The following is a 17,292-nucleotide window of genomic DNA, read 5'->3' on the forward strand; positions in this document are numbered from 1 at the left end:
TCAACCAATAGACCAAGCGCCAGAGTCCGGACAGATTTTCCATGTTGACGCGCACCCTTCTCTATCTGGCTTGCTCTATTTACTGCGCTCGCTGCTTTCACAACTAGTTCATGTACCAACAGCAACATAGTGGGGACAAAATTCGCTTAAAGACAGTGTTAATTCACGCTTCAACATCGGTTTCAAAATCTAGAGATTCTGCTTCAACATCAATTAGGTCAAAAATAGCAAAAAGATTTGTCGCTATTTGGCAGTAGTTAAGTATCTCTCACTAGTCGACATTAAAAGTTTAAGTGTGTTTCTACTTGACATAATTCACGGGCTTGTCAATGTTTGACATAGTCAAGTTGGCACAAGTGCAAGAAGTTTAGGATTTAAATATAATTTAAATTTTAGAGTGAATTATATTGATTTTTTTTTTGAGATTTCAGGTAATTACAAATTTCATCCAATATTTCGGAAACATACATTCCACCATCTAAGTTTTACCATCTGTGTAATAAATAATTCTCTATCATTATCTTTTTATTAAACAAGCTCACAGGGTCGTCTCTCTCTAACCTATTTAAGTCTTAAAATATTTTAACCATTTTTTATAAGATTAAAAAGACTAAATTATCCCAAATTAGCTAAACTCAATCTTAGTTTTCAAGATTAATCCGATCTTTTTAATCTTGTCCCAAATCACCTCAGATATTTTAAGAGTCAAATAAGTTATGGAGTGATAGGGTTGGCAAGGTCCGTTAGCTTATTTAATAGGAAGATTATCATGAGAGGTTATATCCCATATATATTGCATAAAAAATAGATAGTAGAATGTATATTTTCCAAATACTTGAGTGGAAATCTATAATTACTTTAAATCACGAGTGATCAATGTAATTTACTCTAAATTTTAATGTAAGCAAAGATCTTTGCAACAGATTCATTTGTTGCATGAAGCGGCGTACGTTCACGTAAAGCAAATGACATGAAAACAGATCTGCCATCCATTCTAAATCCGGACAACGGCATCAATTTGAGTGCATTGTGGCCTATATATCATCATTAGCCCTTTGGCCTTTGGACTTTGGAGTTTCCTCTCTTTACCTCCCCTCTTGCCTAAACCCGCCGCATGTATTCGCCTCACTCTCTCTTCTCTCGGCACCCCAATACCCCCAAACCCAACCCATCCTCCCTTATTCTCCCCCTCTTCAACCAAATCCAAACCCAAACCCCCTCCCCAGAATGCCATTACAACCGAGCCACAGCCTTGGCAACCCAACTCGAGTCCTGCGCCGGCCCATCCGAGCTCGCCCCAATCCACGCCTACGTCCTCCGCCGCCACCTCCTCCTCGCCCCCTTCCATTGGAACGCCCTCATGCGCTCCTACCTCCGCCACGCCCGCCCCCTCCGCGCCCTCCTCCTCTTCGCCCAAATGTCCTCCTCCGGCGCCACCCCCGACTCTTACTCCCTCCCCATCGCCCTCAAAGCCGCCTCCCAGACGTTTTCTCTTTCCTCCGGCCGCCAGCTCCACACCGCCACCGTCAAGCTCGGCCTCGAGTTCAATGAGTTCTGCGAGAGCGGCCTCATCAGCATCTACGCCAAAACCGGCGAGTTCGAGTCTGCCCTCAAGATGTTCGACCAAAATCCCCAACGAAAGCTCGGCTCCTGGAACGCCATCATAGGCGGCCTCGCCCAAGGCGGCCGCTTGGCCGAGGCTATTGACATGTTCATCAAGCTAAGGCGAGCCAGTTTGGTCCCGGACGACGTGACCATGGTCAGCGTCGCCTCGGCTTGCGGCGGGTTGGGCGACCTCAACCTAGCCCAACAGGTCCACAAATGTGTCCTCCAAGCCCAAAATTTAGGCAGACTCGACGTTATGGTGTGCAATTCCTTGGTGGACATGTATTCCAAGTGTGGACGGACGGATTTGGCTTATCAGGTTTTCCGCAGGGTGACGCCGAAGAACGTAGCAACGTGGACGGCTATGATCATGGGTCTGGCGACGCACGGGAAGGTGGGTCCCGCGCTGGAGTTTTTCAAGGCGATGAGGGAGGAGGGGGTGAAGCCGAATCACGTGACGATGGTTGGCGTGCTGTGCGCGTGCGCGCATGGGGGGAGAATAGAGGAGGGAATGAGGTATTTGAATGGTATGGCAAGGGAGTGGGGGGTGGAGCCAGCAGTGGCGCATTATGGTTGTGTGGCGGATATGCTGGGGAAGGTAGGGAGGCTGGCGGAGGCGCGGACGGTGGTGGAGAATATGCCGGTGGCAGCGAACGCGGTAGTGTGGGGGACGCTGCTGGGGGCAAGCGAGAAGCACGGTGATGCCGAGGTGGGGGAGTGGGCGGCGGGGAAGCTGCTGGAGCTCGAGCCGTGGAATGATGGGGTGTACGTAGTGCTGTCGAATATTTATGCGGGGAAGGGGATGTGGGGGGAGGTGGAGAGGTTGAGGAGGTTGATGAGGAAGAGGAGGGTGGCAAAGACGCCAGGGTATAGCTTGGCAGCCATGTCAGCTTGAATTGGAGCGGCATTTGCTGGTTTGAGTCAAAGAGGAGTGCGCGCGGGGGGGGGGGGGGGGGGGGGGGGGGATTTGGAGAAGCTATTTAGAGCTTTTGAAAGTAAAGTTTTTATAAAATGTTGTTTGCTATTTGGTAATTATATTTCTAAAGTGCTATGAAACTTTTACATGTGTTTGGTAAACAAACTGAAAATGCATTTTTCTTACGACAAAATGACTATAAAAGACATTACATAGTATTATACAATAGAGTATAATAAAATTATGTATTAATATTGCTCTTGTGGCTTGAAAATGATTCCCTATATTATTATAATATAATATTATTATAATATAGTAATATAATATTATATACTATAACATAATAATTTAATATAATAATACACTGATATATCATATATCATATATCATAAATATATGATATAATGTACTATAAGATTATATTTATAGTATAATACCATAATAAAAATATAAAATATTATAATAATAATAATTATATATTAATATTATTATTTTCTATAACTATTATATTTTATCATGAGTATTTTGGTCCAAAAAAAAAATTATAACTCAAAATAGCTTTCCGACGGATTCTAAAAGTTCTTTTCTAGAGAAGCTCCAAAATAGCTTCTCCCAAAAGGCTCTTTTACCTTCTTGACAAAACTAAAAATAGCTTTTCAAAAATTTTACTAAATATTTCTATTTTATTTAAAAGTACTTTTGGAGATTCAAAAAGTATGTTTTAGCCCTCCAAAAGCTTTTCCAAAACGGACCTCATTCATCTTATTTTGTTATGGGCCGAGATAGGTCTCGGGCTGAAGGCCCAGGATGTCGTAGCGAACTTTCTTATTAGGCTAGCGAAATTATACAGCATCGCCGTTTATTGTCACCAATCCAGAAGGATATACTTATCCGGGATGGTCTAAAGAACCAAACTCAGGAACGGCAAAACCTCTCTTCGACCGCCCTCTCTCTCGCCCTCCCAAATCCGAACCAATCGCTGGCGGACAAAGCAGGAGGCAAGGAGGGTAAATGTTTCCTTTCCGGCGAAATCCATCCCAACCTTCGAAAAACGTATCCCCTTTCTCCGCCGCAAAATAACTCGACTCTATTTACCCTCCCTCCCCCCGCTCTTCTTGCATTCCTTCGAAAACCTTCTGATTTCTTCTCTCATCTCTCGAATCCACAGAGGGAGGAGCCATGGCTGGCCGCCAGCCTGAGGCCGGAGAACTTCCTTCCAGGGCTCGTAATCGGGTTTCTTCTGGGCCTGTTTATCGATCTCACTGCTTCCAATAGAAGCAGCTCCAAGGGGAAATCCTCCTTTCCGTCGGGCAAGCACCAGTCGGTCGTTTCCTGCGGCAACGGTGAAGAACTCAAGATGGTATGCTTATTCTCTCCTCCACCTTCCCGAATTTGGAAGGGAACGTGAAAAGGATTTGGGTTTTACTTCACTGCTTTTTGTCTCGCCCTCCCTTATTTTTCTTTTCTTTCTGAAGTGAAGAAGGAATTATAATCGAATCCCAATTTTTTTTTTTTTTTTGTTTAAGTGTTTTATGCAGTTATCTTGATTGTAGAAATTTTGCAATTTATTGATCACGATCATGTTGTGGCATCCAATTATCCCAATTGAGTCTATATCATGCCGAGGCATCCACTCTTTCTCAACATTCATGACTCCACATTCTTTGCCAAATATATCTTTTTCTCCCTCGCATCAGCCACAACTTAAGAATTGAAAGCAACAGGAAGACTAGAAGCCAGGCAAAGGTTGTGGTGATTCTCAGCTGCGCATCCCACGAATCAATCTGCCGCCTGATTGCCTCCCAAAATGCATGAGTAGCTTGAAAAGCCTGCAATTGTATCATGCATGAATGAATATCTCCGAGAAGTGGCAGGGCATGGTCATCTATAGCACCTTTTGCATTAATCCAATCAATGACAGTTCCTGGATCACCCTTTAACCTAGCCAATTATAACATCCAGCTGTCCACTGCTAAATATAAAGTTAATCTTACTCTTAGGCATTACTTTCTTGTATTGTCTGTCTGCAATTCTACTTTCTGACTTCAATACAGCTGTAATCAAATTTATGTGATGTCATGTGCTTTCTCTCAGCTGTCTCATTTTTGCTAAATATTACTTCTTGCTTGATATTGCTTTTTTTTTTCATACTTTATCCTATTAAAAGACGTGAAAGAGATGAAATTTATAAGAAGCAAGATAAGTACCTAGGTTATAAAAGTTTTTATTTGAAGTAGTTCTTCTTTCAGGAGCTTTACTAACATACCATCTTAGGATAAGAGAAGCTTTCTTTGATTTCGATATACAATTTGGTATGTTTAGATATTGACAATTAAGTCTCGTAATCTACTACATGAGTCATTTTGTGGCAAAAATTAGCTAACAATGGATGTACTGCCAATTGCAGGTTCTAATTGTTCGACAAGATTTGAGGATGGGAGCTGGAAAAATTGCTTCTCAATGTGCTCGTACGATACATTAATTGATAAATTTGGCATCATCAATAAAAATATATATTATTAGTTCATTTTAAATAATTATTTTGTCCATATTGTTGGTTTTCTTACTTGCTGGTGTGGTCTCCATTATTTCCATATGATAGTGAGCCATCATCCTTTGAAGGATCATTAGTCAAGAATGATTGCACACTTTCAGTAGCCCCTCCCTATCAAAGGACCAGCTATTAGTGCCAAATTTTAATCATCTTAATCTTCCAAACTCGGCCACATTTGTAGTCTCGTCACTGTATAAATTTTAAAATTTTGGTTGGTTGTCCCCTTTTTGTCACTAATTACATGCCACTCATTTGAAATGACAGATGCAGCCACTGGCATGTATGCAGAGATGTCGCAAAGGTACTATTATGCTTTCATATCCTATTCCATTTTCAGCCATTTTTGGTTCAATGACGTTTCTATACTCTCTGATCGTCTGTTATCGACTGACATGTACAGCTCATCAGACTTAATGTAGTTCTCTTTGCTGCATGTGGCATTGCTCAAATTCGCTTAGTCTTGTGTGTATATTTGTCTGTGGCTGAAAGGAGGGATGAATTTGATGGTTTAATACATAAGAATTTTAGGCCTCTTCTAGATTTGATGGTTTAATTTGTCTATGTCTGCAGCAATCAGGCTGTTTCTATTGTTGAGTTTTAAAAGGCCTTGAATACTGTTTTCATTATTTCTGAGTAGTTCATGCATTATATACAAAATTATGTTAAGCAAGGGCAATTAGAGGCCATTTGTTATCTGTAAATCAGATTTGTGGGCATACAATCTGAAAAAATGGAAACACTTGGGATTTAAATTAAGTATTATGCCAAGTATTTACAGGTGAATACTTGTTTAGCTTCTGCAGAAGTTCTTCATGATCTGGTGCTCTTTTTAACATTACATTCCAAGATCTGTAATTTCGGTACCGGGTACCGTATCGGTACCGGGTACCATATCGGTACCTTATTGGTTTGGTTCAATGCAGTATGGTACGGGATATTTCTATACAGAAATAACTCTCTAGCTATTTTTCTCAATTTTTATTTTAGTATGCTTCGATATAAGTTGGTACGCCTCGGTACGGGCCGATATGCATCTCGGTAGACCTCGGTACATCTCAGTACAGGTCGGTGCACATCGGTATGGGGTAATACGCTTCAGTACGGACTTGTACCATTTTGAAGTTAAGTTTCATACCTATTTCCTTCTAGTACGGTACAGTGTGCCTCATACCAAGCGGTGTGGGGCAGTACGGTGGACCATGATATATGCTTTATTACAATCTTTGTGCTTCTTTGTTGTACTAACTATCCAACACTGCTAAGCACTTGTACTTGCAAATGATATGAACGGTGACTACAAATCTGGCAGTATGTATGTCTCTTTCATTTGATCAGTAGTTGCATTGGTTATGGTTTGTCAAAGTTTGTTTCTTTAGTGATCATTTATTGGTGTATCTCAGCCAGTGTTTCTATTGTTTGAGCAACAAATCTTGTTGCAAGAATTCTGCAGGCCCTCTAATCTCTCTTCTTTCAGCCACCGATCTCTTTTGAGGCAATGGGAGCAATGTGGCCAGCCTAAAATAGTTTTGTCGTGCAAAAATCAACAAGAAATGTAAGCAAGCAGTCCTTTTTCTTTCCCAATTAAATGCACAATGTTGACCTTGATTTTTGATGACTTTTAAAAATATCTTTTCACATGTCAGTTTTTCTTTTTAATTTTTATAATGTGTCTTATTAGGAATAAGATGAAGGAAACAGCAGATCGGTGTGGCCTTCCAACTTTTGTTGTTGCTGATGCAGGGCGCACACAGGTTTATTTTTGTTTTTATCATGTAAATGTAAATATTACACAATGTGGTTTCACTAAACATTCACAAAGGAGTTGTCGATTATGTTACTGAAAATCATGCTACTGAGCATGCTTCGTAATGATCATCTCGAGAACATGAAACAATCATAATTAACATGCAAAAGCAACAAAAACAAGTAAAATAGATTATCTGCACAGTCGTGTACAGTATAGAATTAAATACCTCATAATAATTTTTTCTGTTAATGGATGCAGAATATTCTAATTCTGTCATGAAACCCTTGAAGTTCTGATGGTAAGGACTTATGAATAAATTACTTTGTTCAATATTATTCATATAATTACTCCCAATTAATTATACATGAAATGGATGGAATGCTCTTGGGAAGACCAAATTGGTTCAAGATCCATCAAGAGGGAGATGGACATTATTTGGACCCAAATTTTTTATCTTGAATCTCCTTCCTGTCAAAAGTTATCCTTTGAATATGATGGATGCTCAATGCAAGCCACTATATGCACAATAACGCTGCCTCGCTGTCATTTGTTTTCCTGGTGGTTTATTTGACAAATGTATGCACATTGCTATTGCAACAAACAACATCCATCTCAGCTATATTGGATGCAATACATGAATGGCTTGGTGAATTTTACTTTTACTGTTTTTTCTCTTTTTTCCCCATACAGATGTTTGATGAGGTAGGATCCAATTATCAATACACTTATTATCATGATTTGTTAATTGTGTCCAAGCAAGATTATGCTCTGTGCTGTAGTCATGATTAAAATCTCATGCAGGTTCAAGCTGGGTCGAGGACAGTTCTTGCCATTGGGCCAGGTTAAGTCCTCCCTACAGCTTGTATATGAAGTTATTCTCATTTATATTTAGGATCTATGTTATTTTTTCTTACAATTGCTTTCAAACAATCTGCATTTGTTTTTTTAATTTAATATGCTTTCCTCTCAAACAAAAATAAAATATTGGCTTTAAAAATTTAGAAGAAAAAAAGGAGGTAGAAGGAATAGATAAGATAATTTGACGGATCTTGATGAATAGGTAGAACTTGACAATCTTCAAGGGGAAAATTGTTAGTGTAATATTCATAAAAATTGTATGGGGTTCATGAAATTAACCAAATATTAGAATTTAAAACTAAAACTAATGTCGAGAGGTGTTGAACTTGAGCTAAAACTTCGAGGAAGGAAGGGAGTGTCCGCACAACCAATTGTGATAAGACAAAAACCTCACTACAACACATACGGCAAAGGGTGTCAGAACCTTAGTGGCAACGGTGACCTGCAAGCCAGTAGGCTCTCAATGGGGGTGGATGGTAGGTGGAAGAGGAGCAGGGCAGATCATTCTCTTACAAGGCTGAAAACACTATCTTGGCTGGCCTCTCTAAAGATACACCTCTCACGATGCTCACTCACAAATTCAAAAAATCTGCCAAAAGGTAGGTGAGAGAATAGAGAGAAGACAATGACAAGTCCTACAAGGGAATTCGCACTAATCAATAACTCAAGTATGAGTACAAGAGGAGCCCCAATGGGATATTTATAAGTGGTACAAAGGAACTCTTTTCTTCACCTTTCCAATGTATGGTTCCTAATTTTATGATGACTCGAATAACTCTAACTATTAACTTTCCTAATAATATCAAAAGTCGTCGAAAGAGAAGTTCACAAAAATTAAAACTTCTTAAAATTGATCAACATCAAACTTTCCTAATAGAGAATTGGCGTCCAAGTGGCATAGCACCCAATGTGGGACTCAAACCCACTCACCCTACAGGTGAATCCTAGATGCTCCAACGTCAAAAACCATTTACTGTAATTAAGCAGGAATAAAATCAGGAAAAGAAGTTTGTTCAGCAATACTCATAAGATCTGAAAATTTTAATGTTTCTGAAGGTTAGGGAGATGTTTATTAGAAAACACAAGGGCATTATTATGCAGCAATGTTTTGGAGCTTTTCTAGAAATGACTTGCAAGGGATTTGGATTTACTTTGAGACACGGAGAGAGAGAGAGAGAGAGAGAGAGAGAGTGCTTTGCAAAAGATCTTAAATTTGCCCTATGTAAAGTCAATGAAAAAAACTTCATTTATTTATTATATGGTTTGATGTGGGTGGTTAAAGCTTATCGGTAGAGCTAATACAAACTATATCACGTGGTGAAAATGTTGATAATTGGTTGTCTAATGATCTGTGTAATATGATGGGAAGGATAGACTTGTCTAATTAACAATATTTGTTGACATACTTGATTCAACTTCAATTGAAAAAATGGCTATGTAATTATAATACTTTCACATTATATTGTGTATGGTTGCCCTTAATTCTATTTACTTTTATTTGTCTTAATTTTTGTCAAGCATCTGATGGTAAAGCAATTCAGTCCAAAATAAGCACCCTTTTATATTGCCTGTACTAGACTATCCTGCTTTCTGTCTAATTATTATCTGTTAGTCTTATATTATTAATACTATGTTATTGGATGTTATCAAATAGGGAGGAAAGCAGATATTGATTCGGTTACCGGAAAACTGCGGCTACTTTAAAATGGGCAGCCACAAGGGTCAGTACATTATGCCATTATTTCCTTTTATCAACCTGTAAAAACTGTTAGTTATAAATTTGCTTGCATGTTTCTTTGTAGGATGTATACTATGATGAATTTCACTTCTCAGATTGTGTTGCAAGAGAATTTCACATGAAGTGGAATTAGGTGATAAGTTATCTAAAATGGTTGCAGGAGAAATTCTTAGACGATGTAACGCTAATTAATATACATACATATTAAGGAACTTGGTGGGGGGATTAAGAAGAAAATATCAGAAAAAAAATGGAGAGTGGGGTTTGTAAGAAACGATTTTAATGATCTTGCACTGCATAGATTATTTAGACCTCCAGATGAATGAAATATGAAGTATCCAAAAAGTGTATCATGGGCAATTTATGAGTGGCGAGTTAAGTATGTTCAACCTTGTTGCTAGAGTTTATGCAACAAACCTACTTCATGTTACAAGAAGCCTCTCATGTTATTAGCATACGGCTGTTGTATTTTATATGAGTTTCGTCTCTTAAACCATTCATTTTAGTTGTATAGATTCATCTCCAATTTTACATCTTCCAGGCCCTCCTCTTCAAGTGCCTAGCTTCTGAAAATAGTATAATTTTATATCTTATCCATCAGCTTTGACTAAGGAGTTTGTTTTCTTAGTTGGAGTTTTGGAGGATCTCTCTGTTTCTGTTAATACGATGCCAATATGTAATTCTGGCCCTATGGAAATAAAGAAGAGCTGCTTCATTCTGCCTCAGCCTTACAGATCTAGCAGTTTTTATGAGCCAATCCAACAAGACTTGGCCACCTCATTACGCATTGTTTGAGAGAGGCTGAAAATATTGTTGGACAACTATATAGTTCATGCAATGAACTCTGGACCAAAATAATGGAGGATGTTTTAATGATAAAGACCTTGAAATTGAATGCTAGCAAATATAGCATTTTTAATGGGAATAATGTTGTTGTTGTAAGTTTGGTTAATCAATGCGTAGAATAAGGGAGAGATGGATATAGTGAAGAAGAGCCAATTCCATCAGTTTTGCTATGTACATACTGTAGAGCAATTGGGAAGTTGCACGTGCTTGAGCACAACGGAGGTAATGATGTTATGGTGCACAGGTGGCAAATTAAGGTGCTCATATCTTGGTTGATGAGCTCTAGAGACTAGAAAATGTGTATCAGCCTAATTATCAAATGTTGCTGTTATTATTTACAAAATTGTGGTCAGACACAATAACTCCCTAAGGATCCTTTTTTCTTTGCATTAATAGTTGCCTGCTCTTGTTTGGCAGTGTGTTAATAAATCATATATCAATTCTATTATTAGACTATTTATGGTTGGTTGATCATTTTTATTAGAGACTGATCCATTATATGGCAGATTTTCCAGTACAGGAATGAGGAAGGCTCCTCTATCTTGGTGTTTTTCCTAATGGATTCTTCCGAGGTGCCACGAGTGCAAGCAAAAGCCATGATTGTTCAGGGATTTAGTGAAGTCTTAACTAAAGTACGACGACGGTCCTCTGCATGGCCTCCTCTTCCCTACCTTCTGTTGAAACAGCAGCTCTTGACCCGGGAAAGCCAATCAAGCAATGTTCATATCCAACTGCTAACTTCTGCAGGGTATTGGACTTCCATTTGATTTCTATTGGGGTATTATTGCAAAAGCTCCAATGTGGTTTGAGTTCTGTGTAATTTTCATGTGTTTGTTGAACAACTCTTAACCTTTGAACGCACATATTTATCCAAAAACGGCTCCTTGTTTGTTTTAGTTTGTACCTTTTCCTTTTTAATCTAATCATATTTCCTTGAAGTGTTATACAATGGAAGATTTCATTCAGCAGGTTAGCTCTTGTCAGCTGCAAAAGAAGGTATTCCAATTTGTTGCTCGCGTAAACCACTCTTTTTGTGGATTGCAGTAATCAATAGTGACATGATTGCAAAACCCAAGGAAAATGTAATATCTGATGTGAAAAGTATCCACCTTTATGATAAACATAATCATTAGCAGGAGTTCTAGCTTGATTATCCTTAAACCCAATTTGAGTTTTTCTATTTTGACTTGCTCCTCACGACATATTTTGACTTGCTCCTCCGTCGTGATCGAATGAGAAGGGATAAGAGGTTTGTAGGATTGGTGTGATAGGATAATGATGGTTGTATTGCTGGAAGAATTTCAGGCTGAAAGTAAAAAATTAATATAAAATATTAAGACGAATGGCCTGGCCGGTTGGGTAAAAAATAAATAAATAAATAAAAGAGAGGAGGATAAGGAGGGCTTCTTCCTGTTCAATGATTGCTGGCAATTGTGCCCAGCATTGGTGTCAAAATGTTTTTTCTTTTCTTTTTATACTTTTAGATAATAAGAATAAGCCAAATATATTTTTATAGGAATATTGTAACAAAATTAAAAAATATATATTATAGAGAGTGACAGGAACAACTGATAATTCTGTCCACAATATGCCCCCGGAATGCTGCCATATAAGAAGCAAAGATTGTTCTTCCAAACGTTCAATTGACCCTACCAATAGTTTCAAGGGAGAAAAGGAAGAATAACCCCAACAGCCTCCTTTTCCCAACCCAATTTTGCCAGATTCTTAATGCTTCTTAGGCCCTGCTGCCGACCAGTTTTGGTTCGGACCCATTTCGTAGCCAGCGTCCCCATGGTGAGAATTTCTCCTTTTTTTTTTCCCCCCAAAACAAGAGAAAAACTTTGATAAAGAAATACGCGGTGCCATTGACACTGCCACGTGCACAATCTATGGTGGCTAGGGACATCTAGGGCTCTCTCTCCATTTTTTTAGCATGCAAATTTGCTTTCTGGGGAGCCTCCATCCCTCTTATCACCTTAAGATGAATTTTGATGAAAACTGGTCTAACGGTGGCGATGGTGCAGGAATGACATTTATGATCAGAGACTATTGTTCCAGGTTGATTGCGACGGGGGAGGCGGTCTTTCGAGTTATCAACATTTGGGGCGAGGCTCAAGGCTGCATGGGAGGAACTTGCTTATGCAAGACATATTCTGGAGGCAAGTTACATCATCCTGATAGGAAACTCAGCCTTGTTGATTGAGCGCGAGAGGGGAGGCCGGAGGAGGCAAAGCATCATCTTCTAGTTGACACACGTTTGCTTCGGAAGTGCCACGCGGTCCAGGTTAGGCACGTCCTACGGGAGGCGAACCAGGCTGCTGATTGGATCGCCTCATTCGCTACTCATCATTCGAGAAATGTTCTCTGAGCTGAGCTGTCTTCCGTTCCTTCTGCTTTGTGTAGTCTTATTGTTAGTGATGTAGTTAGTTGTGCTCATGCGAGATCAATGTGAGCAGCTAATGTAGCAAAAAAAAAAAAAAAAAAAAAAAAAAAAAAAAAAAAAAAAAAAGGGGAAGAGAGAGAGAGAAAAAATAAAAAAACGAATGAAAACCTTCGGAAACCCTCGCGCACTTTGCCCTCACGGTTCTCTCTACGACTCTCGTCACCCGCTCCATCCTCTGTTCCTATTCCAGTCTCCATCTCATGGCCTCTCGTTGTCGTTCGATCTCGAGACCTGCCGTCTCTTTCCTCAAGTCTTCCATGAGGAAAACCAGCAGCCCGCTCTCTCCTAATCTTCTCACTCGTCCCGTTCCTTCTTTTCCGAGGCAAGATCTTTCTTATGTTCGTCACTTCTTCCCCTCCTGTATTTGTTTTTTTTTCTGATCTCTTTTGGTTTTCATTTTAGGGTTCCTCGCGCGATGGGTTCCTTGCAATCCCTCCTGCCGTTCCACAGCGCGGTGTCTTCGGCTCGGCTGACCTCGCGGCTCGGGATAGACTCCACGGCGGGCTCGAGGTCGCTGTCCCAGGGTACGCTCTGCAGTTCCAACCCCGGAGTCTGATCCTTTCTTTCCCCCCAATTTCTCTCTGAACTATCTTGTGGAGTAAGACACCGTTCTATTTTTTTCTTTTTCTATTTATCTCTTTCGACTCATTGACTCATGCGTGTGACAAACTTTTCTCGTAAGATTTATGCGATTTCGAATTCTTATAGTTTTGGTTGCAACGTGGTTCTATTTGTTTGTTGGGAGGCTCAATATATGATCCGACATAGGGAAGCTGCATTTGGCGTTGCTTTCTGGGATCTGGTCAGCTGGCTATTGTATGATTTTTAAAGGAGAGGCCTTTGCAGTGAAGCGAATGTGATAGATTTTTTTTCCCGATTATGGTTGTTTTCACTTAATATACACTGATGAGAAGCTGAAGTTTTATTTGGCTCGTGACTGTAACACCGATGTATTGATCAAGAGAGCTGAAATGGCTTATGGATTATGGATGTGCATGAACTAAGCATGCCAAAGATGAGTTGGGTTTATCAGTAAATAAAACTTTAAGAATGCATTTGAGAAAAAAGAGGATAGGGAATTTCTTAGGCTTGTTCTGGAGCTGAACGAACGCAGGTGCTTCATAAAACATGCCACAGATGAGCCTTGGTACCAGATAGTTGCAAACTTGACATGCTTCTATCCTCAAGATCATGTGAATCTTTTGTCATATTCACTTATTAGAATGGCAGCTTTGCAAAACAATTCTATCCTTAGATATAAAACATATTCCTATGTGCTAGAAACTAAGTATCATTCTTATGTATGCTTAATCTATCTCCCATGGTTGAACAATGAGAGACAAGCTAGAATACTTCACGGAATTGTAAGATTCCTTACAATGCTCTGAGGCGCCCACTATCAAACCAGGGAAAAAAAAAGAGAAAAAGGAAACCATTTAGCATGTGTTTTGGTTTCCAGGAGAGCTCCATTCTTCGTGCTTTAGATGATACCTTCTCTTTGTGCTTATGCACTAATTGAACATGGTGCTGATTTATCATGCTGTAACATATTGATTTCTTTAATTTGGAGTGAAGTTTTATTTTATTGACTTGTAGAGGTTTCTTTTTTTCACCATGAATGGTCGAAATATTTTGCATAATGCAAATATATTGTGAAATCAGGATTAGAGTTATTTAGTTATTTTATCCACAAAAACAAGGGGTTTTGAAGTTGGTTTCTTATAGGAGATCCCTATATAATCTAAGGCCCTCAAGTATCAAAGTGTTAACTGATGACTCTTCGAAGGGTTACAAGCTTTATCGACTAAAGATATTAACAAGTTAGAGTGTTGATCAAATGGTTTAAAAGGCATACACGACCTCTCCGGGGGCTTGAAGATGAAGACTGCTAGAAATGCGTAATTAGGTGGACATCATAACTGAGAAGCATCCTCAGTGTTTGATGTGTATAGTGGAATATCATCTTGATGTGGCTTGGTATTTGCATGGTTCTCTTTTAGCTGCACAATGTTTTAAATCCCTATAATGGACCCTATACAGATATGGGTCAGATCGGTATGGTAAATCCATGTACGGACACACGGTATGCTGTTGGAGTTGGGACAACAGATGTATTATGTGTTGGTACGGGGGCATAGTGAGCCCCCTACCACACCAGTACCGTGCCAGGTTGGTAATATATGCCCATATAGACAGTACGTGTAAGTACTGGAAACCTATAAGCCAGGCATATTTTGATAGCTTATTTTAACATGCTTTGTGACTTCTGCATTCTTGGGTGTTCCTGCAATTCATTTTCTAAAAACTTGAATTTGATATAATTGATAATTTACCTCAGATGATGATAAAAACGGACAGTTATTTGACATTTGATGTATTGATTCAATGGGATCCAGCAGGATGCTTTATTCATGAAAAGGTTCTACTTTTGCTTCTTCTTTTTTCATCTAGGCTTCTATTTCCTTTGCAAATCCCCACTCTGGATTCAAAATTAATTATGTCATAACAATTTTATAATCTAGGAAAGATGGGCACTGTTGTATAGAGTTTGATCAGGTTCATGAGTGAATTAGCAATTCTGAAATGCCTACTGACCGAACAGGGCAAGAAAGAGAATTGACATATCTTTTAATTGGATTTCTAGAAGTTTATATATAAATGTTTGTGATTTCATGATCTGCAATTTTTTCTCAGAGATAGTTTCTACTATCATGCTATTGCTATTGAAAGACGACTCCAGCATGCTATGAAGTTCAAGGTCGAAAGCTCCTTGTGTTAACCCAACTTTTTGATGGCAGTTAGAATTTTTTGCATGCCATATGTATTGTTCAAGGAGTGAAGGTTTCAGGAAATTATTCAGTGTAAGTTCTGTGGAGGATAAGTAATTAGTGGAGATCTACTAGACTAATACTAAGCAAGCATGACAATTGACAAAGGCAGCAAACTTTTGTTCATCATCTTTTAGATATGCTTCACCAATATAACAACCTTTGTTAGTCTGGTTCTGGAAAAGCACAACTCTAGGATAGTGGGTTGCTGTAGTGTTTTCCCTTGATCAACTTGGTGTTAAGATACCATGTCTGAGTAAGAATAACATGATAGACTTGAATGTTTACCTAACAAATTCTCTATTTTCCATACCTTTAGTTCTAGTTCAGAGCAAAGGCCTTATGCATCTATGTCTTGCTAACGTTCCCATTAGATGTCATTCTTCCTTTGTTTTGTTACTCTTCGGACTTGCTGAGGGGCATCAGCCATTGTTGGTTTTATGCTTGACTGAGCTTTACAACTGCATTAAGGAGATCATCAAGTTCTAATTATTCTATTTTTGATGTCCTATCACAGACTAATGGATAAGCTTATATTGTAATTGCATCCATGTAATTGGACTTTGTAGCCAAGCTATCCTGCTAAAATCAATATTCTCATCCCAATGCTTTAAAAGATGAATCATTTCTTGCACCATAAGAGGATATGCTCGGATGGATTCATAATGTTGGATCGCAAGAAGAATAATTGAAATTGCTCCAAAGAACTATTGGAATGTTATGTTTTCCCTTATTAAATGGTTTACGATTTGACTAAACTATTCATATTTTTGTCTGCTACCTGAAGCCTTAGTTTAAGTTCCATTAACATGTGCTGAAATATTATGAAATGCATATATAGGTACTAATACGACTAGTAATAGAATGAGATCACATTTGCCATAGACTACTTCATTGGCCTAATTTCCTTGTAGAATTAACTTTCTGTGCATCACATATAATGAACTCGTGTGCCTCTTTATATATGCTTCTAAGATATAGTAGCATGTCCGAAAATTATTCATTTTATGTTCAATAAACTAATTGTTAGTTACAATTTTGGTTGAGGCAATAAGTCATAACTTCTATTTCAGTTACACGTAACTATATTTTTTGTTGGTTGGAAATTTCCTGGAGAACAGCTGATTATCTTAGGAATGGCTAGCAATAAAATTCCCTCATGTCTACCCCACAATTATGTATGTTGTGATTTACAGAACACTGCATTTGGCTGGTTATGATATGTAATGTGGATGTAGTTTGTAGGGACTTAAAAAGTAGATGTAGTTAACAAAATGATTGTACAAATTTCTGGCTGTTTTTCATGAGCTTTATGTTCTCCCATAATTCTATGTAACTAATCAAATCAACCATCACATGGTGTGTATTAATATTTTGTGTTTATTACCCTTGGATTGATGCTTTGTTTCCCAAAGTATGGTGTTAATGTGTTTCTTGTTTGTCTCTCAGAAACAGGCCTTTTTGATTGATAAAAGGCTCTATTGGCTGCGGATGTAGTTTACCTCAAAGCTTCCTTAGAAAAAAACTTTGATCTGGACATTTGCAGTTTGAGCTGCACGAAAATTGAGTTGAGGTCATTGTTGTAAGGCACTCATCTTTGTTAAATTATGAATTATGTTACACCCCTCACAAAGAAGGGAGCTGATTTATTTTGGGGTATCGTACTGTTGTGTGTTTCTCAAAAAAAATTGTAACTCTTTGGCGCATATCATATTATCATATCTGTTCTAAAACCTTGACGAGCTGCACTTCTCAAA

At 38.8% G+C, this 17,292-nt stretch overlaps 3 protein-coding genes across 12 annotated transcripts; all 3 read left to right on the forward strand.

Moving 5' to 3' along the window:
• The first annotated feature begins 997 nt into the window (after positions 1-997).
• Positions 998-2,637, forward strand: LOC103717865 (Tetratricopeptide repeat (TPR)-like superfamily protein). The gene has a single exon (XM_008806406.6). It carries the CDS (start codon positions 1,115-1,117, stop codon positions 2,498-2,500), a length of 1,386 nt encoding a protein of 461 aa, XP_008804628.4. The 5' UTR covers positions 998-1,114; the 3' UTR covers positions 2,501-2,637.
• A 396-nt stretch (positions 2,638-3,033) lies between these two features.
• On the forward strand, positions 3,034-11,202 carry LOC103717866 (Peptidyl-tRNA hydrolase II (PTH2) family protein). 8 transcript variants are annotated; one of them, XR_003387647.4, is made up of 10 exons: positions 3,042-3,574; positions 3,690-3,881; positions 4,929-4,989; positions 5,340-5,376; positions 6,526-6,627; positions 6,754-6,826; positions 7,081-7,120; positions 7,624-7,663; positions 9,335-9,401; positions 10,771-10,793. XR_003387647.4 is itself a non-coding variant. In XM_026808750.3 (9 exons), exons 1-8 carry the CDS (start codon positions 3,533-3,535, stop codon positions 9,382-9,384), a joined length of 597 nt encoding a protein of 198 aa, XP_026664551.3. In that variant the 5' UTR covers positions 3,053-3,532; the 3' UTR covers positions 9,385-9,401; positions 10,780-11,202. The 8 variants fall into 8 exon arrangements, 7 of the variants coding, with proteins under 7 accessions (XP_088563810.1, XP_088563809.1, XP_088563818.1 ...); XM_026808750.3 differs by lacking the exon at positions 7,081-7,120 and having other exon boundaries at positions 3,053-3,574; positions 10,780-11,202; XM_026808748.4 differs by lacking the exon at positions 7,081-7,120 and having other exon boundaries at positions 3,055-3,574; positions 10,771-11,202.
• A 1,606-nt stretch (positions 11,203-12,808) lies between these two features.
• Positions 12,809-17,254, forward strand: LOC103717849 (protein NONRESPONDING TO OXYLIPINS 2, mitochondrial). 3 transcript variants are annotated; one of them, XM_088707699.1, is made up of 3 exons: positions 12,809-13,029; positions 13,110-13,231; positions 15,046-16,978. In XM_088707699.1, exons 1-3 carry the CDS (start codon positions 12,908-12,910, stop codon positions 15,078-15,080), a joined length of 279 nt encoding a protein of 92 aa, XP_088563825.1. In that variant the 5' UTR covers positions 12,809-12,907; the 3' UTR covers positions 15,081-16,978. The 3 variants fall into 3 exon arrangements, with proteins under 3 accessions (XP_088563825.1, XP_088563829.1, XP_008804609.3); XM_088707703.1 differs by lacking the exon at positions 15,046-16,978 and adding an exon at positions 16,985-17,254 and having other exon boundaries at positions 12,811-13,029; XM_008806387.5 differs by lacking the exon at positions 15,046-16,978 and adding an exon at positions 16,985-17,254 and having other exon boundaries at positions 12,812-13,029; positions 13,110-13,305.
• The last annotated feature ends 38 nt before the right edge of the window (positions 17,255-17,292 follow it).

The sequence above is a fragment of the Phoenix dactylifera genome, chromosome 1 (genome assembly GCF_051530095.1).
Source record: "Phoenix dactylifera cultivar Ajwa chromosome 1, Ajwa_hap1_PhDact_Kaust_v1.1, whole genome shotgun sequence".
NCBI classification, from domain to species: domain Eukaryota; kingdom Viridiplantae; phylum Streptophyta; class Magnoliopsida; order Arecales; family Arecaceae; genus Phoenix; species Phoenix dactylifera.

Coding starts and splice junctions, on each gene's coding strand:
- LOC103717866 (XM_026808750.3), top strand. CDS start 3,533: ATGTTTCCTTTCCGGCGAAATCCATCCCAACCTTCGAAAAAC. Junction 4,990..5,339: donor AATTGCTTCTCAATGTGCTC/GTACGATACATT, acceptor TTGAAATGACAG/ATGCAGCCACTGGCATGTAT. Junction 6,827..7,623: donor CTGATGCAGGGCGCACACAG/GTTTATTTTTGT, acceptor AATCTCATGCAG/GTTCAAGCTGGGTCGAGGAC.
- LOC103717865 (XM_008806406.6), top strand. CDS start 1,115: ATGTATTCGCCTCACTCTCTCTTCTCTCGGCACCCCAATACCCCCAAA.
- LOC103717849 (XM_088707699.1), top strand. CDS start 12,908: ATGGCCTCTCGTTGTCGTTCGATCTCGAGACCTGCCGTCTCTTTCCTC. Junction 13,030..13,109: donor CCCGTTCCTTCTTTTCCGAG/GCAAGATCTTTC, acceptor TTTTCATTTTAG/GGTTCCTCGCGCGATGGGTT. Junction 13,232..15,045: donor CTCGAGGTCGCTGTCCCAGG/GTACGCTCTGCA, acceptor AATTTACCTCAG/ATGATGATAAAAACGGACAG.